Here is a 23,625-nt window from a genome sequence, read left to right as displayed (position 1 = left end):
TTTCACTTGACCCTGCCATACAGCTATAGTCCTATGTCTGTAACACTGCTATGGCTGCTTTGGGGACTTGCTTTTTTGACAGCTGTGCCTGTTTCTAAAGAGAAGGATGAGGTGTCACAAAGACAGCATTGCAACCTTGCTGCCAGATCAGGTGAATGAACAGAGTCTGAGAAGGAGGATGCCCTGGTTAAACACAAACACCTTCTTTACTGGCACCTGTGGCAAGAATATTTTGAAGCCCTCTGAAGAGCGGATGGAGCCATGCTTTCATTCTGATGTGTGTCCCCTGGTTTGGGAGCTCTCTTCTGAAGAGAGAAAGTGGTTGAGACAGTATTCAGCAGATCGCTGCAGGATATTTCATACAGTTTTATATTTGGCCTCAGAGAGGCAGTGTTGTACCACCACTGAAAGAGAAGAGCCAAGCCTACAGACCCTGTACTTCAGTGGTCCCCAACGTGGTGCCCGTGGGTGCCATGGCACCCACCAGGGCATTTATGTGCACCCGCCTAGTGCCCAGCAGGAGAGAGAAGCCGTGGCCCGGGACCTGATGGGGACAGAGAACTCAGGCTGCGAGCACGGTGTTCTCTGTTCCCAGCAGGCGTGGGGCCCACCTAGCGCCCAGCAGGGGAGACAAGCCGCTGCCCTGCGCCTGCCGGGGACAGAGAACTCCGGGGCTGTGGGCGCCGGTGTTCTCGGTCCCTGGCAGGTGCAGGGTCTTGGCGTAAGCCGGAGAGAAGCCGCAGCCCTGCGCCTCCCAGGGACAGAGAACTCCGGGGCTGCAGGCGCCGGTGTTCTCTGTCCTCGCAGCTTCTCTCTGGCTTCTCTCTTTTCTTTGGATTCATATATTATGTTATATTAAATATGATGTTTTTCTTATTATTTAATGTACAAATACAAAATAAGCCTTGAAAAAATTTTGGCACCCACCACACTCTTCTGAAAACGTGAATGTGCTACTGGCCACAAAAAGGTTGAGGGCCACTGCCTTACTTAATGCAACAGGGGTCTGGTGATTGCTACATGAGACAGGAAATTGTACAGGAGTGTGTGAAGCTCTGCATGTGCCATCCAACAAATACCACACTGGCGCCTTACTCCCCATGCAGCTGTGTTCAGAGGTGATTAACAAAGAATGCTCTTAGAGTGGTGGTGGTGGTGGAAGATCTGTTGATTTCATGTACTCTAGTGTGATTTCTGGCAATTGGAAGAAGGTTCATGTTTTCTCTGGCTGCAAAGTCTAGCTGCAATGAAGTCCTCTGTAGCTCTCAGCTGTGAGCTTAAATGTATTCTTCCAATGCAAAGAAAACACACCCTAACTGGTCTTAAAATGGAGTTTGGTAAGTTTCTCATCAGGATTATATAATGAGGTTGCTTGCAATAGCAGGGATCCGGACTCGGTGACCCAAGAGGTCCCTTCCAGTCCTGTGTTCCTGTGTGTGCTTACTGTTGGTGCTGGGGGAGCCCATCTCCTTCTAGGGAAGCTTCTTCTGTTTCTAGTGGTAGGAACAGATCTGGCTGTTGGAGTGATGATACAGATTTATGAACACTTGGCTTCTGCATTGCTGAGCTTCCCCATCACTGAAAGAGATGGAACTCCTCCATCTCTCTCTGTTAAAGGCCCTGGAACATAAGGGATCACCTCTCTATCACCTCTGTCTTAAAGCATTTCTAACACACCAACCACTGGGCTAGCCGAGCACTGAATATGGTTAAGCACTGAATGAGGCTTCATGGCAGTTACTGGATTCTGCTTTGGAGTAGATGGTTAGTGGATAATCCTAGTGGAAGAGCAGCATTAAGATGCTGCTGGGATGTTATATTCTGTGGTCACAAATGCAGGGACACTGATCTCTTTCTGCTAGGTGGTAGGCAAAGAGCCTATTAGAACTCTTGGGCAACATCCTGAATTACAAAGCTAATTGTGGCAGGTCCATTTGGAGCACATGTGAATTAACAGGCAGGTTGCCAGTCTCTCCCTCCTGGAAGGGGGCAGGGGAGAGGGCACTGTTACTTGGAGGTGAACAGAGCACTGCACTTTGGGTTTGCTGCAAGCTCACAATCATGTTTTTCCTCCAATGTCCCTGCCTAGTTAGATGCCTGGCACCATTTGAAGACTTGCTTAGTGAGGTCATGCTCTGCTTCTCGACTGAGATTAACAATTACAGAAGCCCAGGGCTCTTGCATTTCCAGAGCAAATTCCAGAACAGTGAAGCACATGCAACTTGGACTCTTAGGCCTGGTCTACACTACGAGTTTATATCAAATTTAGCAGCGTTAAACCAAATTAACCCTGCACCCGTCCACACAACAAAGCCCTTTATATCGATATAAAGGACTCTTAATACCGGTATCTGTAAACCTCCCCAACAAGGGGAGTAGCACTTGAATCAGTATTGCCATTTCGGATTAGGGTTAGTGTGGCCGCAATTCAACGGTATTGGCCTCCAGGAGCTATCCCACAGTGCACCATTGTGACCGCTTTCTGGACAGCAATCTGAACTTGTATGCACTGGCCAGGTAGACAGGAAAAGCCCCGCAAACTTTTGAATTTCATTTCCTGTTTGCCCAGTGTGGAGCACCGATCAGCACAGGTGACCATGCAGTCCTAGAATCAAAAAAGAGCTCCAGCATAGACCGTACAGGAGATACTGAATCTGATCTCTGTATAGGGAGATGAATCTGTTCTATCAGAACTCCGTTCCAAAAGATGAAATGCCAAAGCATTTGAAAAAATCTCCAAGGCTATGATAGAGGCCACAACAGAGATTCAACAGTGCTGTGTGACAAGCATAACGGAAATCCAAAGAACCAAATGGGTGCTCATGGAGGGAGGGAGGGGAGACTGAGGACTCCAGCTATCCCACAGTCTCCGATAACTATTTGCATTTTTGGCTGAGCTCCCAATGTCTGAAGGGTCAAAAACATTGTCGTGGGTGGTTCAGGGTATATGTCGTCAATCTCTTTTCCCCTCCTCCCCCTGGTGAAAGAAAAGGGAAAAAAATCATTTCTCGCCTTTTTTCAATGTCACTGTATGTCTACTGGATGCTGCTGGCAGACGCGGTGACATTGTGGGGACAGCAGCATCTCATTGCCTTTCCTCCCTGATGGCAGACTGTACAATAGGACTGGTATCCGTCACTCCTGGCTGGCCCTGGTGAGGTCGGCCGGGGGCGCCTGGGCAAAAATGAGAGTGACTCCCAGTCATTCCCTTCTTTGAGCTTTGTCTCCTGGAGATTCAGTCCTGCCTGAAATATCATAGCAGCTGGAGGCTGCCTTCCCCCCATTTTATCTCAATAAAGTCAGTGTTGTGTCTTATTCATGCATTCTTTGTTGCTTCATCACACAAATGGGGGGATAACTGCCACGGTAGCTCAGGAGGGGTGTGAGAGGAGGGAAGCAACAGGTGGGGTTGTTGCAGGGGCAACCCCTAGAATGGCATGCAGCTCATCATTTCTGCGGGAAGTCTGGGGCTCTGACCCGGAGCGGCCATTTGCCTCTCTGGTTCTTTAGTAGGCTTGCCTGATATTCCAGGCAGCACTGACTCTACCTTTAGACAAAACGTAAAGAAGGGAATGACCTGGGGAGTCATTCTCATTTTTGTCCATGCGCCTCCGGCCGACCTCACAGAGGCCAGCCAGGAGCACCCATGGCAACAGCAGATGGTACAATATGACTGGTGACCGTCATTGCCAACTTGCAAATCAGCAGATGGTACAATAGGACTGATAACCATCTCTGCTAACTTGCAAAGGCAGGGGGATACTGCTGTATAGCACTGCGGTACCGCGTCTGTCAGCAGCATCCAGTAGACAAATGGTTACAGTGAAAAAAGGCTGAACGGGCTCCATGGTTGCCGTGCTATGGTGTCTGCCAGGGCAATCCAGGGAAAAGGGCGTGAAATGATTGTCTGCCGTTGCTTTCACGGAGGAAGGAATGAGTGACGAGATTTACCCAGAATCACCCGTGACACTGTTTCTGCCCCAACATGCATTGTGATCTCAACCCAGAATTCCAATAGGCAGGGGAGACTACGGGAACTATGGGATAGCTACCCACAGTGCAACACTCCGGAAATCGACGCTAGCCTCGCTACATGGACACACACCGCCGAATTAATGTGCTTAGTGTGGCCACATGCACTCAACTTTATACAATCTGTTTCCAAATACCGGTTTCTGTAAAATCAGAATAATCCCATAGTGTAGATATACCCTTAGACTGTGCCTGTAAGGCACAGGCCTGTTTTGGGGTCATGGAAGCCACCTGGCCCTCAGAGGCCCTTGTCAGGGGCTGCCTGGGTGCCCCAAGCTGGCAGTACCACCTAGTGGCAAGTGTCCAAGGCCACTCTGCCTAGTGGCTATAGTCCCCAGTGTCATTGCCCAATGGCAAGAGTCAAGATCCGCTCTGCCTAGTGGCTGTAGTCGCAAGGCAGGGGGCTCGGGGAACCCAGGCTTACCCTACTCCACTGAGTTCTAACGTAGACCATATCCATAGCCTAGGGTCTGGTACCTTTATTTACACCCCCAAGTTACTTCCTATCCCTGGTCTCTGTACTTCCATTGGGGTCACAGTGTCTTGGGATCTCTCCTGGCTTCCTCTCTGGAGCCCCTTGCCCTGGTGACAGCAAGTTGCCACCCTTGGCTCCTACAGTTGATGAGCTTACAGCGACTTGGCTAGGAGGGTCAGTCCCAGTGGCTTCTCGGCAGGAGGTTGCTGCACCCAGCTGCTCTCCTTCTAGGTCAGGCAAGACTGAGCTGAGTTGCTCCCTTTTGAATGCTCCCGCCACTGGGAGCATGCCCAGCAGAGGCAAGGGGGTGTGACTTCAGGTGTCCAGAGCAGCTCCTTAACCCTTGCCTCACCAGTGTGGGGTTGATATACCCCATCACAGACCTCCAAGAGGTCTCCCTGATCCCCCTAACACACAGCTTGATCCTTTAGGATGGGGTAGCCTCGAAGAAAACTGGTTGATAAGAAGGATGGAGCCTTCAAAGAGTTAACTGGAAAATATATCTCGTATCCTGGTTATCCAGTTTGAAAGGAAAACTGATAAAGAAGGTGATCATGTAGGGTGTGCTTTAATGAAAAGTCAATGTGCACTTTGGTACCAAGGAAAGGAAAACGTAATGTTTGTATTTCAGCAGCATAAAATGGGAGGGTATCTTATCTCTCTCTCTGGCCCAGCAACTAAAGTCAAGTCTATGCTGTAAAGTTTTGTCACTTAGCGATGTTGGGCAGGGATGTTTAACACTGCCTGCAAAACCTCAGTGTAGACACATCTGCGCTGACATTGCTAATGTTGTTCTGGCAGAACTCTTCCTTCCATCAGCATACACTGCATCTGCAGTAGGGAGCCCTGCTGCTATGGCCGCTGTGATTGGATGCCCAGGGGAGCCAGCTGAGGTCACTCAAGGTGAACTGCAAAGAATGGGGCAGACAACCCCAAAACTGGTGGAAATCTTAATACTTAGATTTACCAAGCCAGCACTAAACAGCTTCTGTTATACCTTACTGGTCACTAAGAAGTCCAAAACACAGTTCCTTTAAAGTATCCCAGCCTCAGGCCTCCACCTAGTTACCCAAGTCAGATATGATGAAAATTAATGAAAATATTATTTCATCATATAAAAAGGTTTTACCAATCTCAAAGGCTCGGACACGTTATCTCCTAGATTCATGAATATTCCAGGTCTTAACCAAATACACACTTACAGCCAATTCTTATTAACTAAACTAAAATTTATTTAAAAGGGAAAGAGAGAGTATGGTTAAAAGATCAATTTACATACAGACATGAGTTCAGTTCTTGAGGTTCAGATTTATAGCAGAGATGGAGAGCTTTGTAGTTGCAAAGAGTTCTTTTAGAATTTAGTCCATAGCTTATAGTCCAATGCCCAATATCATATCCAGAGTGTACCAGCATAACTGGGATCTCATCTTGCAACTCAGACTTCCCCTGATGAAGTTTAAGCAGGTCTGAGATAAAAAAGGATTGGGACCCACGGATCTTTTATGTAATTTCAAGCCACCTTTGAATAGGGCCCTCATTTCCTAAGCATCGTCATTAATTATTCACACAGATTAACATAAGGCAATTCCCTGTTTTTCCAGCATTCACAGATGATTTGCTGTATACTTCAAAGAGAGATGAATACAGCCATTTCCTATGTTAACAATTCATTTACATGCTAGGATGTTCTTTTGAGCTCTGAATTAACAGAATACAGCATAGACAGGGACTCTTGATTCATTGTTGACCACTACCCATATATATGTAAATATACAAAAACACAAATATTATCTTCCCATATGTCTTTAAGGGTTGAATTTGAGTCATTTATCATGCTTAACCCTTTCTGGCCATTTGTCACAGCAGCATCAGCAGAACCTGTGTAGTATCTGGCCTCAGGAACTTCATCTCCATTACTATGTCCCTTCTGATAAAAGAGCATTGCCCCATATTGGAGGGAACAGAGATCCCTGCATGTGTCATACTGGTTAGGAGCACAGAAGAGATCAGCTCTTAGCAGGAAGAAGTCTTAGGTACTTCTATGGCCCTTGTTACTGTAGTACCAGCATGTCTCACAAGCTTGGCAGTACTTAGCCTTTCAACACTTCTGTGAGATAGGGCAGCCTGATCCCCATGTTATAGACGGGAACTGAAGCACAGAGAGAAGTGACTTGTCCAGGTCCACACAGCGAGTCACTGGCGGAGCTGGGAATGGAACCTAGGTTCCCCAAGTCCTAGGCTAGGGCTCAAACTGCTGAACCATCTTCCTTTCCTCATCAAAGGGAGTGGTAACTGCTCCTTCCTCTCCAGATGGCGCTGGCACACTCTCCTGCTAGGGTCCCTGTTGTCAGTAAACGAGTGCCTGTGTGCTGCTCTCTTAGGGCCTGGTGGATGTTAAAGCCCTGTTGTCTTCTGGAAAATCCAGAGGGGCAGCCAGGGTGATTTGCTTTGTGAGAGGAGAGCATGGAGGCAGTGTGACAGCAGAGTGACACACTGATCTCAGGCTAAGAGAGAGGCTGCTGTTCCAACTCGTAAGGAGTAGGCCAGAGGGGGCAGGGTGGGCAAAGAGATGGTTAGTGCCATCCAGGAACAGATTCTATCCTTTGCTTTGACAGACATTTCAGGGACTGCCTGCAGGTTCCTCACCCCACTGAGTGTGTTTTGAGGTCTCCTTGGGGCTTCCTTGCAGGTGCTGGAGAAGGTGAGTCTGGATCTGGAGAGGTTTGGGGCCCGTGTAACGGCCGAGATTGACTCTCTGGGGCGTGAGTGTGAGTTGAATCCTCCTGCACTGCTGCACTATGATGCTTGGGGGCGGCGTGTGGACCACATTGTCACTTGCCCAGCCTGGAAGAGGATGAAGGAGATTGCAGCAGAGGAGGGGCTGATCGCTGAGGCCTATGAGAGGAAATACTCCATCTGGAGGTAACCATATTGGTATCAGAATCACTCCATAGTCTCAGGCATGTGCACCTTCTAGGGCCCAATCCTGTGCATGGTGCTGGGCGTCTCTTGCAGGTTAAGCCTCAAAGGTTGATGTTCAGCATATCACAGAATTGGGTCCCCCGTCTTCTCATGGGTAATAAATGCTGTAGAGGCAGACTCACCCCTACCCCACCAGAAAGAACAGTAGTGTTTCTGCCCACTGTAACACACCACATAGTTGTTAATCAGTCTTCACTGCCTATAATTTTTCATAATCTTCTGTCATGGCCCCATGCTCCTTCGTCGCTCCGGGGGCTTAACTCACCCACACACTCCAGCTTGACACACACACACGCTACACTGGAATACCCTGACATAAAACTGGAATAACACAAGGCTGGATCTGGCTCACCAGTAATTTTGAGGAGCTGCAGCCCAAGAGAGAGCTCTCAGTTATTACCATGCTCTAGAACTGCACTCACTGCATGCTATCTGCCAGGGCACAAGCCTATGGGCCAGGACTCTGTTTCCTGCTCTGTCATAGGCTGGTTTGGATTGGAGACTGTTCCTCCTCTACTCATAGAGCTGGGTAGCCCTGATACTCTTCAGTTTTTATGGCTGCACCCACTTCTCTCTCCATAGTGGGTACCTTTCTCCTCACTACAGCTGAATTGCTGTGGGGCATATTTATCCCTGATTTCTTTCTTTGGTAGCCGTGTGCAACAGGTTGCCAAGCTGTACCTATATGCACCCTCTGCTGGCCTTTTCACCTGCCCGCTGGCCATGACTGATGGAGCAGCTAAAGTCATTGAGGTAAGAATACAGCTAGTCACTCATCAGCACAGGCTATTTCATTGCAGGTATCTACATTCATTGCAGAGGCAGCATGCCATCATGGCTGGGGTGCTGGACCAGATCCAGAAGAGCTGGGTTCTGTTCCTGGCTCTGCCGTTGACCTGCTGAGTGACTGTGTAAGTCATTCCCTGTTCTGTGCCTCAGCCCTCGTCTACACTACAAAAGGACGTTGATATAACCACATTCCTCCGGCGGGTGACTAATCCACACCCTGAGTGCCATAGTTACACTAACCTGAGTGCTGGTGTCAACAGCGCTATGTCTGTGGGAGAGCTGCACTGATGCAAATTTCTAGTGTAGACAAGTCATTGGTGTCCTGTCTTCTTAGATTTCAAGTTTGTTGTGGCAAGAAGTGCCTGTACTACATATGTATGCAGCATGGAGCAAAGTGGGGTTCTGAGGAAGCCTCTAGCTCAGGGATCTCCAACCTTTTTATGCTCAAGATCACTTCTTGAATTTAAGGGCAACCCAGGATCTGCCCTGCCCCATTCACTCCATCCCCCCCATCGTCACTCACTCTCCCCTACCCTCACTCACTTTCACCAGGCTGGAGTAGGGATTTGGGTGGGGGTGCAGGCTCTGGGCTGGGGCTGAGGGGTTCGCAGTGTGGGAGGGGGCTCTGGGCTGAGCCTGGGGCAGGGAGTTGGGGTGCAGGAGGGGATGAGGGGTTCAAGCTCTGAGAGGGAGTTTGGGTGCAGGAGGGGGATCTGAGTTGGGGTAGAGTGTTGGGGTGCAGGAGGGCATACAGGGTGCTGGGTCTCGGAGGCGGATTAGGGCTGAGGCAGGGAGTATGGGGTGCTGACTCTGGGAGGGGGTAACAGCTGGGGCAGAGTGTTGGGGTGCAGGAGGGAGTGGGGTGCTGGCTCTGGAAGGGGATCAGGGATGGGATTTGGGATGCAGGAGGGGGTTTGGGGTGCGGCCTCCTACTGGGCAGCATTGACCTCCGGCTGTGCAGCGAAGCTAAGTCAGGCTCCCTCCCTACCCCGGCCCACGCCCCTCCTAGAAGGGGCCAATGTGCTGCTGTGGGCCCTGGGAGGGGATGGGTGGCAAATGGCTCCATGTGTTGCCCCTCTCTGCAAGCCCCACCCCTGCAGCTCCCATTGGCCACAGTCCCCAATTCCTGGCTAATAGGAGCTATGGGGGTGGTGCTTGCAGACAGGAGCAGCATGTGGAGGGAGACCCCTGCCCCGTCCCTCCCTCCTCCCTCTCCCCCCCCCCAGGGCATAGGGTGTGCTGGCTGCTTCCGGGAGACCTGCTGGAGATCATGATTGACTGGGAGATCCTCTAGGATCAACCAGTTGATTGTGATTGACCAATTGGTGATCACTGCTCTAGCTGTTACTGTAATACAAATAATTACAATAAATGGCCTTCCAGGCACTTTTATTTCAAGGCCATAAGTCCCTTATTCTCCATTTCCTTACACCTTGTTCATAGAATGTCAGGGTTGGAAGGGACCTCAGGAGATATCTAGTCCAACCCCCTACTCAAAGCAGGACCAGTCCCCGGACAGATTTTTACCCCAGTTCCCTAAATGGTCCCCTCAAGGACTGAACTCACAACCCTGGGCTTAGCAGGCCAACACGCAAACCACTGAGCTATCCCTCCCCCCTTCAGTCACTTACACTTGTGCAAAGTGGGTGCTAAATGCCATGGCTAGATCCTCAACTGGTGTAATTAGTTGAGCTCCATTGACTTTCCTGGGCTGAGGATTTGGCTGGGTTTGCACAAGTGTCTGTGCCTGCACAAGTGTCTGTGCCTACACAAGGTACAGAGCAGGGGAGAATCAGGCCCTGAGCTCACCAGCATAGTTTGGGCTTTGTACAGTGAGCAAATAATCCTAAGGGCCTTGTCCTCCCTGCAGCTTGCTTGTGCTGGTGATGTACATTGTACCCTGGTGCACAAGCTGCTGTGGAAACTCTTGGGCCAAATCTCTAGAGGTGCTGAAGTCAGGGGGAGCTGAAGGTGCTGAGCACCTCCCAGGACATGTCCCTGTGTAATGGAGTCTGGATCTTATCTCTGTACAATGCTACTGTCAGCCCTCCCCCATGGACATGCTGGGCCATTTCCGTGACTCTCTGTAGCAGTCACCAGACACACAGGGATTCAGGACATTGAAAGATTCCCTACCCTGGGACAGGTTTTTGGATGACCCTCTGCAGCTTGTGAAGGCAATTGTTTCACACTGTTTAACGCCAGAAGGGACCATTAGATCATCTAGTCTGATCTCCTGTATGTCCCAGACCACCACCACCACCCAGAGATGCTCTGTGGAACTTTATTTAGACTAAAGCATTTCAATCCTAAATTGTATGTCACAGTGAGATTACAGGAGATTATCCACAGAGCCCTGCAATGGCAGAAAATTGAATAGGTAGGATATGCCCAGGTGGTCCCAACAGGTGATCCACATGCCATGCTGCAGAAGGAGGTGAAAAAAACCCCGAGGCCCTTGCCAATCTTCCTGGGGAAAAACTCTTTTCCAACCTCAAATCTGGATATCAGTGTGACCTTGAGCATGTGAGCGAGACCCAGCAGCCAGGCATCTGGAAAGAGGATTCTCTGTACCACCTCAGGGTGCTGGGCCAGCCTGTTTTTGTCCTGTCTCTAGCTGTGGCTGATCTCTGATGCCTCAGAGGAAGGTGGAATCCTCTCCCCGCCCCGTCCAGGAGTATGGTCAGTGAAATATGTAGCTGGCCCTTCTGGATCTTTCTCTCAAGAAATTCTTGGTTTTCTTCTCCCTCCCCCCACCCCCTACAGTCTCTGGGTATTTCCGGGCCCCTAGCAAAAGCTTTTGGCCACCTGACCTCACGCGATCCCAAAAAGTTCTGGACCTCTGGCCAGTGGATGACGGAACGCAAAGGAGGCTCTGATGTCGGTAGGTGTCACGGGTTGAAAGCGTTTCCAGTGGCAGCACTCTGTGTGGCCGCATTTCTTTAATAACTGACAAGGCCGATAAGACCACAATGGGCTGTGTTAACAATAACGTAAAACAATTGGGGCTGTTTTTAAAACCATGTAGTGGATTAAAACCAAGGGAAACCATGCATCTGACACCCCCTGCGCCCCCTAGATGGTCTGACAATCTCTCTTGTTGCCACCAACACACAACAAAACAGACCTTCCAGGCCACAACCACACACCCATTCAGCTGTCTAGGGCCATGGCCCCTCCACAGAGAAGCTCAGCCCTGAACACAGGCAGCAGAGGTGTTCTAGCCAGCATCTGTTCTGATGGACAGAGAACTGTGGAAGACAAATGCTAGTCCTCTCTTGTTCCCAAGCAAATGTTGGTGATATGGGGCTTTAAGGATACAGGGAAACCTCAATGCTGCATACTGGAGACAGAGGATTCTGGGAGGGGGGTGTTCTCAGCAGGATCCTGGACGGTGAGGTGTAATTCCCTGTTGGGAGAAATTAAAGGGCCAGCTGAAGAGTGAACGCTGTTGGGCAAGGCAAGACTGCAGGGCTCCTGGGTACAGAGTGCCCCTTGCCATTCTTGGTGGAATGGGAGCCATGATAGTGTTGCATCATTTGTGCCTATAAGCCACGCTCATTCTTCTCCTATCAGTGCTGCCAGTATTTGCCGTTAGCCTGGAGCAATTGCTGTGGGCTGCTAACACTCTAGCTGGGCTCATTTTCTATGGAGGTGTGAGTATTCACCCTGGTTGCACTTCACCCAAGGACAGTGAAGAGGATTAGTTGCTGATCGTGTTTCATCTTGACACTGTAGAGCAATTTAAAGAGGTGCTGCTTAAGCCACAAGCCAGAATTGCCTATCACAGATGCTTCCCCTAAAGTCAAGATCTTGTGCTCTTTTCTTGCAGCTAGTGGCACAGAGTCAGTGGCCAGAGAGCAGCCAGATGGCACATATTGCCTCTACGGCTTTAAATGGTTTACTTCAGCCACTGATTCAGACATGACGCTGACCCTAGCAAGGATCATGGATGCTCAGGGACGTGTAGAACAGGTCAGTTTCCCAGTGGAGCCCGGGGAGGTGGCAGAGAAATTGTTTTCCTCCCCTTCCATTCTTCATCACAGCCAAATCTTCCTCATTCAGCCTATGTGGAACTCCCTGCAGTGAAGGGATCTCTCACATGTGCTTCTGTGTAGGGCTCCAAAGGCCTGTCCCTGTTCTTCTTGGAAGTGCGAGATAAGGAGGGGAAGCTGAATGGCATTGAGGTGCAAAGGCTAAAGCAGAAGCTGGGGACGAGGCAGGTGCCGACAGCTGAGCTGCTGCTGGATGGATCCAAGGCACACCGGGTATGCAAGGAGCAGCAGTGGGGAGATCAGGCGGCTCTCCCCTACTCAATGGGCTGGGCTGGCAGACACACACAGTGACATGGGGGTGGGGGTTTTGAGGCAAGAAGTCAGATTTTTCAGATGACTGAGGCAGATTGAGATGGAGGGAAGAGTCCATTTCCACCACCCCATTGAGACACTCCACTCCCAAAGAGATTCATGGGGGGATTTATTCTAGCCTTTGTTCCTTGATGCTTTCAGATCTCTTCAGAGGGTCGGGGTGTGGCCTGCATTGCCAACATGTTGACCATAACTAGGATCCACAATGTCATCTCTGCAGTGGCTGGCATGAGGAGGTGAAGCCCACGTGGATCTCCATGCCCCTGGGGGAGCAGCCAGGCAGACGAAGGGGCTCAGCTTTGCATTGCTCCCATGAGCCACACTGTGCTGTGGTGGGGCCGTGTCTGGGAGCTAAGTGATGCAGGGAAGTGGGAGGAGAAGGTTGTTTCTATCTCACAACATCCTGCCTTTCAAAATTCATATTTGCTGTTTTTGTTTCAAGTAGGACTTCCTAATGTTGGCTCAGTTTGTGAGCTGCTTGGGGCAGGGTCTGCCCCTTAGCTCTGTGTTTGTAAGTGCCTATCAGAGGGGGGTCCTAGGCACTACAACAGGGCAGATGATAATGTGCAGCAGAGCCTACGCAAGAGGCCATACTTGCTGGGCATCCTCCTGTCTGAAGAGTCACAAAGAATGCCCCAAATGTGCATTGTTCCCAGCAATAGCTCTCCAGGTGAAGAAATGTAAATTGACAACGCTCCATTGACTTTCCACCCGGGGAGGGCTCCCAAGTGCTCTACTGTCAGCGGGACATGTGGCAGCTCAAGCTAGATCCTGAGCCACTTTGGCTGCTGCTGGTGTTATAGTAGCGCCCGAGGGCCCCAGTCAGAGATTGACAAGCTTCGAGCACAACATGGCACCAGCCACCTATGACTATGTGGGAGCCCAGCTGGATCCAACTGGGGGGATAGTGGAGGTTCTACTCATGTCTCCGCTGCTGGGGAGTGGTGGAGAAAATACACCGCTGTCACCTCCCTCATGCCCATCCCCCACCCCCAAGCTCAGGGGTGAGGTTGGGAAGGGAGGAGTGCAGGAGCACCAGGGACAAATGTGGCACGTGCATGCAGGTGTGGGGAGCCAGCAGTGGCTCAGGGACTGGCTGTTTCTCCTACTGGTGTTGCTGGGACAGCCAGGAAGTGCAAGAGAAGGGTTTGTCACTGCTGTCCCTCCTGGTGGGATTGGGTAGGCATGTCAGCATCCGCTCAGGAGGTAGTGGGAAGGTGTGAACTAGCAGGTGTGGAGGAAAAGACCATGACAGACTTCCCAGGGACCTGAGGGATGGTCACAGCAGTAACTGAACTCAAGCCCTTGGCCTCCCTAGAACTAATCACTGACGCTTGTCCTCATTGAGGATCATGCCAGCATCACCTGGACAATTCTTGGCTGAGCTGGCATTGAGACTGACACACCAGAGCCATGTTAGACCCTCCCAAAGCATCCATTGGGACTGGACTGGGGGCCAGAAGCATCCTACAGAGAGACTTTGTGCTAGGACCGAGGTGGGGCCTCCTCCCCCTCCCCCGCTGCCATATGGCCTTGGGGAGAAGATAGCCAGCCAGAGACTCCAGTGGGCATGGGCAGAAAGCCACGAATGCAGGCACGTCTGGACAGTCCAGTTAGCTCTGTAGGACCTTCACTGACTTTCTCTGCTCTGTGCTGATTGGTTGTTCGCTCCAACCCTCCCCTCACCCTCTCTTCCCTTTAGCGGCACTCCATGCCTGCCTCTTACTCTCCCCTGCCCTGCCCTGTCCGTCTCTTTCACAGCACTAACACATCATGTGCTGCTAGTGCACAGCTCGTTCGACTGGCGTGTTCTGCTTCCTCCCAGCCTGCATCTGTCTGATCTACTGAGACTGGATGCTGTTCAGGGCAGAGACTGTCCACTACTCAGTACAGTGCCTAGCACAAGGAGCCCCCTTCTTAGCTGGGCCTTTGGCACTACCATCCTAAGCATGGTTACTAATAATTACCGGGAGCTAGCTGGTGTAATAGACAGCCTGGAGCACTGGGCCTGGCGCCAGATTTGAGGCCTGAACCAAAGGCTGTAAACCAAAGTAGGCCTGGCCTTGGCAACAGAATAACACGCTAAATATTTATGCAAATACTTTTCAGAAGGCTAGTACGGATACATCCCAATCTTGTACCAGAGCAGATGGTTTAACAGAATGATTAATAGGGATGTTGTGTCTGAGATATCAGGCACAAGAGAAGGTAACAAAGATGTTACAAAACTGGCAGTGTGGTAGGTAAGTTGTTTGTCTCAGGCTATAAACATCAGGGTCCCTTGCCTTAATCCTTTGTATGGCCTAGGGGACAGCAGAGACTCTTGCTGCTGATTGAGCCACTCCTTGCCACAGGCACTGTTGTTAGCATACCTGTAACCATGGAGCCAAGGCGCTAGGACTGCAACTTGAGGGCAGTACACCAGCCGAGTGCCTTTGTCACCCTGTGCCTGTACGCTCTCTTTATAAGTGATATCGAGGTCTGCTAAATTAGCAAGCTGCATTAGCTGCTAGTCCAAGGACACATGCACTGAGCAGCCTAAACAGTATTACCAAGGCAACAGCATTCCAGCCTTCAGCACTTGACAATAGGCGGGTGAGCAGGAAGAGGTTTGCTGGGGTGATGGGGAAAAGTAAGCACTGCTGTGGGTTAGCTGTCTCCTAGGCTGACTATACAGTATCACTTCCATCTGCCATGATTGGGTTATTCTGCATCCCCAAGCTGTGAATGGCTCAAAAGGGAAGTTAGGAAATGGGTTTAATATAGATAGGAATATAAAGGCTGCAGCCACTAACCCTCCATGCCTGACTGCCCTTTCGTTCCTAGGGTGATTAACCTGGCCAGAGCGTATGCCAGCAAGCGGGTCGTCTTTGGGAAGCTCATCAAGGACCATCCCTTGCACATGCAAACCATGGCCCGGCTGGAGGTGAGGCTTCTTCGCACTCAGCTCGCTCACTCACTCTCTCCTGCCGCAAGGCGAAGATTCACCGCTGCTGCACGGAGCTGTGAATCAGGAAGGCCAGCCTGCCACTGTTGTTCATAATGAGACTGGTCAGAGCTCTGTGGAGTTTTGTTACTGATGCTCTCAACCCTGCTTTAGGCACAAGGCTGCCAGAATTGGCTAGAATCTATCCAGGGCATATTAGACAGGGATGTGACACGTACTCTAGCAGGATTTGAGCTGAGCAGGAATTCACCCACCCTGCAGGAGTCTGGATTTGCTCAGACAGCAGACAGGTGCAGAGCTGTTCCTCATAGAAGTACATGGATGCCCATGTAAACCCTGCCCTTGGGCATGTAATTGAGCCTGGGACATCCGGATCTCAAAGCGTGAGCCTCAGAGACCTGAGCTAAAAGACCCAGCTCCATTAGTCAAGGCCGTAGCTGTCTCATTAACTTTGACAGGAGACCCAGCCACCAGTAGAGGTGGACAGAGCACCCGAGTGGGTTTCACCCATGTCCAAAATGGTCCCTGAATGATTTGTGGAATCCCTGGTGCAGTACATGATGCTCTATTATTTAAATTCTATGGGGACTGTAAGCACTTCAGAACGTTAGGTGCCTCACACTCTGTCTGTGCAGCACCTGGCACCATGGGGCCCTGATCCTGCTCAGGAGCTCTAGGCCCTGCTGTAATAGAAATAAATAATAACAATATACAGACAAACACTGAGGACAATAGAAGCGAGCTGGGTGTGAACCTGCACTCTGGCTCTGATGAACCAGCTGGGCTGTGGAAGGGGTTTCAAACCTGGGTCTGGATTTAGCAGCTGGGTCCTTCTCTGCTTTACAGAGATCAGAGACAAAAATATTGTTTTATTATGGTAGATCATCAAAAAACAACCTGCAGAAACTTATTGTTCAAAAAGGGATCTAAAATACAAAGGGCCCTGTTCACTCCCCCAAACCCAATCAAACCTTCTGTTTCTTTCTTGCTCTGAGCAATGTAATATCATGCAAATGCTTGGCCCCCATGGTGGGACAAGTTTATCTTTCATCCGCATCTAATATATAAAAATCCTTTTTCAGGGTGATGATGGTGGGGGAGATACAGCAGTATCGCCAAACTATTACTATCAAACATAGAAGTTGAGGTTCTAGCATCTCTGTGTCTGCCCTCAGAACAGTGATATGGCCAGCTGGTCTAAGTGGTCTCTGCAGATCACATCAGAACAGATGCATGCAGAAAAGCTTAATATCATGTTGCCAGGGAAGTAAGCTACTCCTCAAGCAATCAGCCAGAGTTCTTGCAGGTCCTGACCTTAAAAACCTCTAAGGAAGGAGATTCCACCACCTTCTTAGATAACCCATTCCAGTGCTTCACAATCCTCCTGATGAAAAAGTTTTTCCTAATATCCTAAACTTCCCCCACTTGCAACTTGAGACCATTACCCCTTGTTCTGCCATCTGGTACCACTGAGAACAGTCTAGATCCATCCTCTTTGGAACCCCCTTTCAGGTAGTTGAAAGCAGCTATCAAATCCCCCCTCATTCTTCTCTTCTGCAGACTAAACAATCCCAGTTCCCTCAGCCTCTCCTCATAAGTCATTTGCTCCAGCACCCTAATCATTTTTGTTGCCCTCTTCTGGACTGTTTCCAATTTTTCCACATCCTCCTTCTAGTGTGGGGCCCAAAACTGGACACAATACTCCAGATGAGGCCTCACCAGTGCCGAATAGAGGGGAATAATCACATTCCTCGATCTGCTGGCAGTGCTCCTACTGATGCCCAATATGCCATTAGCCTTCTTGGCAATAAGGGCACACTGTTGACTCATATCCAGCTTCTCATCCCCTAGGTCCTTTTCTGCAGAACTGCTGCCTAGCCACTAACCCTAACCCTAGTCTGTATTAGTGAATGGGATTCTTCCATCCTAAGTGCAGGACTTTGCACTTGTCCTTGTTGAACCTCATCAGGTTTCTTTTGGACCAATCCTCTAATTTATCTAGGTCCCTCTGTATCCTATCCCTACTCTCCAGTGTATCTACCCACTCCTCCCAGTTTAGTGTCATCTGCAAACTTGCTGAGGGTGCAGTCCACTCCATCCTTCCATCTTTGGAAGGATGTCATCTTGTTGCCTGTACATCACTGTGGAAAGATGTGGACTTGTGACAATGAGAATTGTATCAAGTGCCTGGAAGGAGTATTGATCTGGTGTCTGATGGAGCCTAAAAACATGGCACTGTTACACTCCTAATACTGGACTACGGTTACAGAACTACCAAGGGAGCAAGGACCCCACACCTGGCCTGCAATACCTGTGGTATATCAGATTGGGCAGAGCAGTCTTTGCCTCTGCAGCTTTGGCAGGGGCTTGGTTCAAGGCAATTCTCCTGGTACGAGGTCAGATGGGGTTGATGCATGCCTGTGCCCATAGGGATTGCACATGAGTGCTCCCTGCTGCTTCTTTCCCTGCAGGTGGAAACTCGAGGGGCCTTTCTCATGCTCATGGAGATAGCCAGGCTGCTGGGATTAGAGGAGACCAAGATGGCCAGGGAGCAGGACCTGCATCTTCTCAGGCTGCTGACGCCAGTCGCTAAGCTCTACACTGGGAAACAGGTATTGGGTGGCCACATTCGATCAGCCTGGGAGGGGCTCTGTGCAGCATGTCACTGACCTTGGGCTGGATGGAGGGATGAGTTACAGGGCGAATACAAATTGCAGCAGCAATACAGTTTCCAGGGCTTGGGGTAGAAAGAGGAAAACCTGCTCCTGCAAGGCTAGCAGAACAATGGACTGACTGCTGCCAGTTAGGGCAGCTGAGTTAATTGCTTGCACTATGGGGAGTGGAAGTCAGCTATAGGGCAGGGGAGAGGCGTATTCTGGTCAGTGATTGAGGCACATGCCACATTTCTGATCAGAACAGAAGGAGCAGTGGTGTGGGGGTTTTTAAAGTGTGGGTACACTTGGCTGAACATATTTTGCTAAATTAAAAAAGAGAATTCTCCTTTGGCCAGAGACCAAGCAAAAACAATTCACTCCCCAAAGGAATTTGTTTCCTACAGTTATGAGCAATTGGAAAAGGAGTTGGGTTTGCGTAGATGTTCAGTTTCAACCTTAACTCTAGAGGTCTCTCCTGCTGTCTCTCTCTCTCTCTTTAAATGTGTGCAGAAGTTTGAATGGATCCACTTATCCAGGGAGGGAAGTAATGTGTTTGTCTTGAAATAAATTTCTTTACTTCCAGGCACTATTTTTTGCATTATTTATTAATGGAGCACGGGGATTACTGTCTGCTTCTCGGGGCAACTTGCTGGCCTCTCACAGTTGACATTATAAGTTGTTGAACTTCAAGATTTTGACCAAGTGGCCCTTTGAGTAGGCGTCTTTCCCAACCTGCTGTACACACAGATCATTTCACGTACCATGTCAAACCCAAACTTGACTCCTCCCAGGGGTTTAGCATTATTAACATAGAACTCCTCAATAAGATGTTATGAGAATCCTATCAAGCTACTCCCCAGGTTTGGCTGCTCAGCCCATGCTCTAGAGATCAGTGGCTCTCAACCTTTCCAGACCACTGTACCGCTTTCAAGGGTCTGAATTGTCTTGCAGACCCCAAGTTTCACCTCACTTAAAAACTATTTGCTTACAAAATCAGACATAAAATTCAAAAGTGGCACACCACACTGTTACTGAAAATTTACTCTCTCCTTTTTACCATATAATTATAAAATCAGTGGAAATATAAATATTGTGCTTACATTTCAGTGTATAGTCTGTACAGCCGTATAAACAAGTCATTGTCTGTATGAAATTTTAGTTTGTACTGACTTTGCCAGTGCTTTTTATGTAGCCAGTTATAAAACTAAGCAAATATCTAGATGAGTTGATGTACCCCTGGAAGACCTCTGCATCCCCCCAGGGACACACGAACCACTGCCCTAGAACCTCTCCCCAGGGAGTCCCTCCAAATCCCTTTATGTCCATGTAGGGTAAGGAGTCACCTGCCTCACTGAGTCAGCATAACTCACTTAACCCTTTCCCTGCAGGATCAGCACCCAAAACTGTTTGGATGCAACATGGTAACTAGCATGGAGGACAGCATGAGCAATTTCTCCATCTGGGTAATTTGGATCTTCAGGTTCAAATCCTGGAGTCTTGTGATCTGTGTTTTGCAGGCGATTGCTGTTATTTCTGAGGGACTGGAGTGTTTTGGAGGGCAGGGCTACATGGAGGACACAGGCTTGCCAGTCGCACTGCGAGATGCCCAGGTAAGAAAACAGAAACAAAACGCGACAGTTCTTCTCCGTAGCTCCTCACTTGGTGCCCCCCAGGCATCTCTCTGCAGTGCTACACTGCTGCCTGGCTCTCTGCCAAAGACAGATTGCCAAATGTGTGTGCTCATGCCGCCAGGCCTTCCCCTCCCGCCTAATGTCATGGCTGTCCTCTGCCCATGTGCCAGCCCTGCTGTTGGACCCCACATCACCACAGAGCTCTAACACTGTGATAGAATTGACCAGTCTGCCATTGTTCTTCTCATCCTGAGGGCCATTTGCCGTCATGTCACTCGTGATTGACTCCTGCTCAGGGGTGCTATTGAGCTGTCAGCCACATACTGACTTCCACTGCCTGTTTGTCCTCATGTGGGCTCACTCCTTCCTTAGAGAACTGACCCCTCCTGCTTCACACCCTCCCCTGGACTGCTCCCATAAACTTGGCCTACCCCCCTCATCTCCCCTACAAGCCTTCCTCACCTCCCTTCACAGTTCATTCCCTCTCCAGCCCTCGTCTCCTCTTTGGGCTTTGCAATGCCACCCTTCTGTACCCCATTCAACCCCCCCCATACCCCATTCAGCCCCAGCCTCATCTGCTCCTCACAGCCCTCTTCTCTCTCTCCCTCCCACTCTCACATCACTCCATCTGCCCTCGCCACCAGCCTTTAACCCTGTCCTCCTTCCCCAGCCTTTAACCTCGTGTTCTGCAAGCACTGTGAAGTCCTGGCTCACACCCCCACCCCGTACATCTGCTCTTTCTGACTCAGCAGTTCCACTTCTCCTTGCTCATCCACTCCCCTGACTCTGTGCCTAGCAGCTCTACCCTTCAGTCAGGATGGGATGTGTGGAAGAGATCAGTCTGAGTTCTCCTGTCATTGGTAAGAAATCCCAATAACAGCTGCTTTTCCTGCCTGTCCCTCCTCCTTCACAGGTGCTGACCATCTGGGAGGGAACAACAAATATCCTCTCACTTGACGTGCTGCGCTCTCTCGCCAAAAGCCAAGGCCAGGTGCTAGCTGCATTCTGCTCTGCAGTGCAGGTGTGTTCACTCACAGCAACATTGATTATCCAGATGTACCACCTCCCTGGACCTGGCTTCTTGCTCCTACTGCAAGACCTGCTGGGAACACCACTGGCTTTAGAGTACTGAGTTGATTTCATCCAACCAGGCATCTCCCCTACTCTCACTCAGTGCTGAGGCTGCTGCTGCCTGGCATCCCATGTTCCTTTCTTATGGTTGTGATTTGGGAAGGGGAAGACCCCAGAGGGATTTGACAGCTCTCCAGCTATGGCTCTTGGTTTCAACAACCATGCACTACTTTATCCATTCCATCCTTGAGCTGTAGGTGTGAAAAAGGCTTTACTTAAGGCCTGGGCTACACTGGCGCTTTACAGCGCTGCAACTTGCTCACTCAGGGGAGTGAAAAAACACCCCCCTGAGCGCAGCAAGTTACAGCGCTGTAAAGCGTCAGTGTAAACAGTGCCCCAGCACTGGGAGCGCAGCTCCCAGCCTGTCAGCTAATCCCCACTGGGAGGTGGCGTACCTGCAGCGCAGGGAGAGCTCTCTCCCAGCGCCGCTGCTGCGACCACACTCGCACTTCAAAGCACTGCCACGGGAGCGCTCCCGTGGCAGTGCTGTACGGCTGGAAGTGTAGCCATACCCTTACTGAACCAATTCTCCTGTCAACATTCCACATGCCTGTCCCACAGAAGAACCTCAACAAACAATGTGAAAAATGCCCCAAGACTTTCTCTGGAGTGGACTGAAGCCCTTAAAAAGCCCACCCAGCTTTGCATTTCATTTAACACTATTCCAGTAGGTTCGAGGGACACCAAGCAAAGCTTGGCTAAATGGCTGTCTCATTGCATCTCTCCATGCTGCAGCCAGCTGGGCCTGTCGAGGCTCATTTCACTTGGGGCTTCCAAGCTCAGATCTGTCTAGTCAGTCTTCTCTGCATCCGGGTACCAAGCACTATTGCTTAGACTAGGCTTCTAGACCAGAATCCTGGTTTGACATATGGGTGTAACACAACCTGCTTCTGAGCTACTGGGGCCCCAACTCTCCTGGCCTCTAGAAATTGGATTTATTTTGTGTTTTTTTTAATTACTCACTGTTTCTACTCACAGCCATACCACTCCCTGGCATCAGAGTGTGGGGCTGCTGGGATCTTCACCTTTTGTGCCACCTGTGGATTACCACTTTGGCCTGTTTTCTGTTTTCATCTTCCATGGCCTAGCCCTCCAGCCAGGTCACCTCCTAGGTAATGAAAGTCCAATTGAAAATTCAAATAAACATCTAAACAAAGGTTCTTCTGCCCCTCCTGGGCTCCGTGCACTTCTTCAGCAGAGTACTGCCTCCCCTCCCACTGTGCTTTCCCCCTGCAAGTGCTGCTTCTCAGCAGATTTCTGCACTGCTTCCCCCCCTCCGTCCCCCGGGGACACCAGCAACTTCTCCTAGGGACCTCCCTGCTACTTTCAGATGTCACTTCAGCCTGCCTTCCCAGGAAGAGGGAGCTCCTTCCTCTGTAGTCCACTCTGACCTTTTCACAGCAGGGGGTCACTAGTTGTAATTAAGTCCCCAGATCAGAATCAGCTGGGCGATAACTGCTGCCTCACAGGCAAGGCTGAAGCCATCTGTTAGAGGGCCAGCCAGCATATGACACCCACCTTTTGGGAAGATAGTTTAGCCCTCCATAAAAGTAATGGATTGTTACCATTCTAGGCATGAGTCTTGTTTCCCACCGTTATTGCCTCTCTTGCTACCTGGTACCATTTGGTTTAGCTCCATCCTTCATATAGTTGTCTACAGGAGTTGGAATCTACTGTGAGGGGCATCTCTAGAGGAAGGAACATTGCTGGGAATCTTTGTTCTCTGAGGGGATTCCCATCCAGCCTCCTCCCCACAGAGCTGAGGGTCTGCTATTTCTGCCTTTGACTTGTGTTGACTGGCTCATGTTGGGAGTACGTTCTTCTCCTGTTTGGACAGCAAGTAAGTATGGGATACTGAGGGGTGCCACTAAGGGAGTTCCCACCTGGTCTCATGCTGGAAACCTGGTTCCAAGAGCGGTGAGCCACTGAAGTATATCTCCAGAGAACATGAATGGCAGGTAACTTTCTTTTCCTTTGCACCACATCATTACAGGAAGCTGAGAGCCTTTCATGTGCGTACTTCATGATGCATGCTACAGAGGCAAGGCAAGGGGAAGGAAGATAAACATGTTACTGGGTGATTATCCTGCTAATCTTCATATAGAAAGTGCAGCCAGAGGAATGAATGTGAGATATGGCACTAGCTTCCTAAGACAACCATCTGGGAGACATCCTGGGAGCTTCAGATGAGCAATTTGTGGGGCCAGTTTCATTGGCTATGGCTTTGCTGCAGAACTTTGGATGCATTTTAAAATCCACTTCTACTCTGAGAAGGGACGTTTTAAAAATGGTATCATGGGGTTCCAGGATTCTTGTGTGCCACCAAGTTCATATCAAATTTGATCAGCTCACAAATGAAACAGGATCTTTTTGAATGTCAGCTGTGCAAAACTGAGCCTGGGCTATGTACAAATAAAGCCGAGTGTTCTGCCTTTTCATGGAACATCAGCAATGATTCTGCAGGCCAGTTTGTGCCCTCAGTAAAATCTGTGCAGCCCTATAGAAGTAAATATGATTTGCAATCAAAGCCCCCTGTTTTTGGTGTCCTCACTCTTATTTTTAAATATGCATAACCTTGAAAATGATTCTCCATTATAAGAAATGAGTCCAGTTCTTG

General features: G+C 49.9%; 1 protein-coding gene across 4 annotated transcripts in view; it reads left to right on the top strand.

Annotated features, from left to right (window-relative positions):
* The window catches only part of LOC116821247 (acyl-CoA dehydrogenase family member 11-like), a 31,280-nt gene that overhangs the window by 2,444 nt on the left and 5,211 nt on the right, over positions 1 to 23,625 (top strand). The window contains exons 2-11 of one of the 4 annotated variants that reach the window (XM_032774286.2): positions 7,197 to 7,429; positions 8,143 to 8,242; positions 11,045 to 11,162; positions 12,111 to 12,253; positions 12,397 to 12,546; positions 12,787 to 12,881; positions 15,472 to 15,571; positions 18,064 to 18,204; positions 19,764 to 19,856; positions 20,791 to 20,898. In XM_032774286.2, coding sequence (XP_032630177.1) covers positions 7,197 to 7,429; positions 8,143 to 8,242; positions 11,045 to 11,162; positions 12,111 to 12,253; positions 12,397 to 12,546; positions 12,787 to 12,881; positions 15,472 to 15,571; positions 18,064 to 18,204; positions 19,764 to 19,856; positions 20,791 to 20,898 — 1,281 coding nt within the window. The remainder of the gene's footprint in view (positions 1 to 7,196; positions 7,430 to 8,142; positions 8,243 to 11,044; positions 11,163 to 12,110; positions 12,254 to 12,396; positions 12,547 to 12,786; positions 12,882 to 15,471; positions 15,572 to 18,063; positions 18,205 to 19,763; positions 19,857 to 20,790; positions 20,899 to 23,625) is intronic. The other 3 variants (XM_032774287.2, XM_032774290.2, XM_032774288.2) reach the window with 3 other exon arrangements.

Source organism: Chelonoidis abingdonii, chromosome 22, assembly GCF_003597395.2.
Source record: "Chelonoidis abingdonii isolate Lonesome George chromosome 22, CheloAbing_2.0, whole genome shotgun sequence".
NCBI lineage: Eukaryota > Metazoa > Chordata > Testudines > Testudinidae > Chelonoidis > Chelonoidis abingdonii.
The sequence above is the reverse complement of the archived record's forward strand: the minus strand, read 5'-3'. Positions and strand labels throughout refer to the sequence as shown.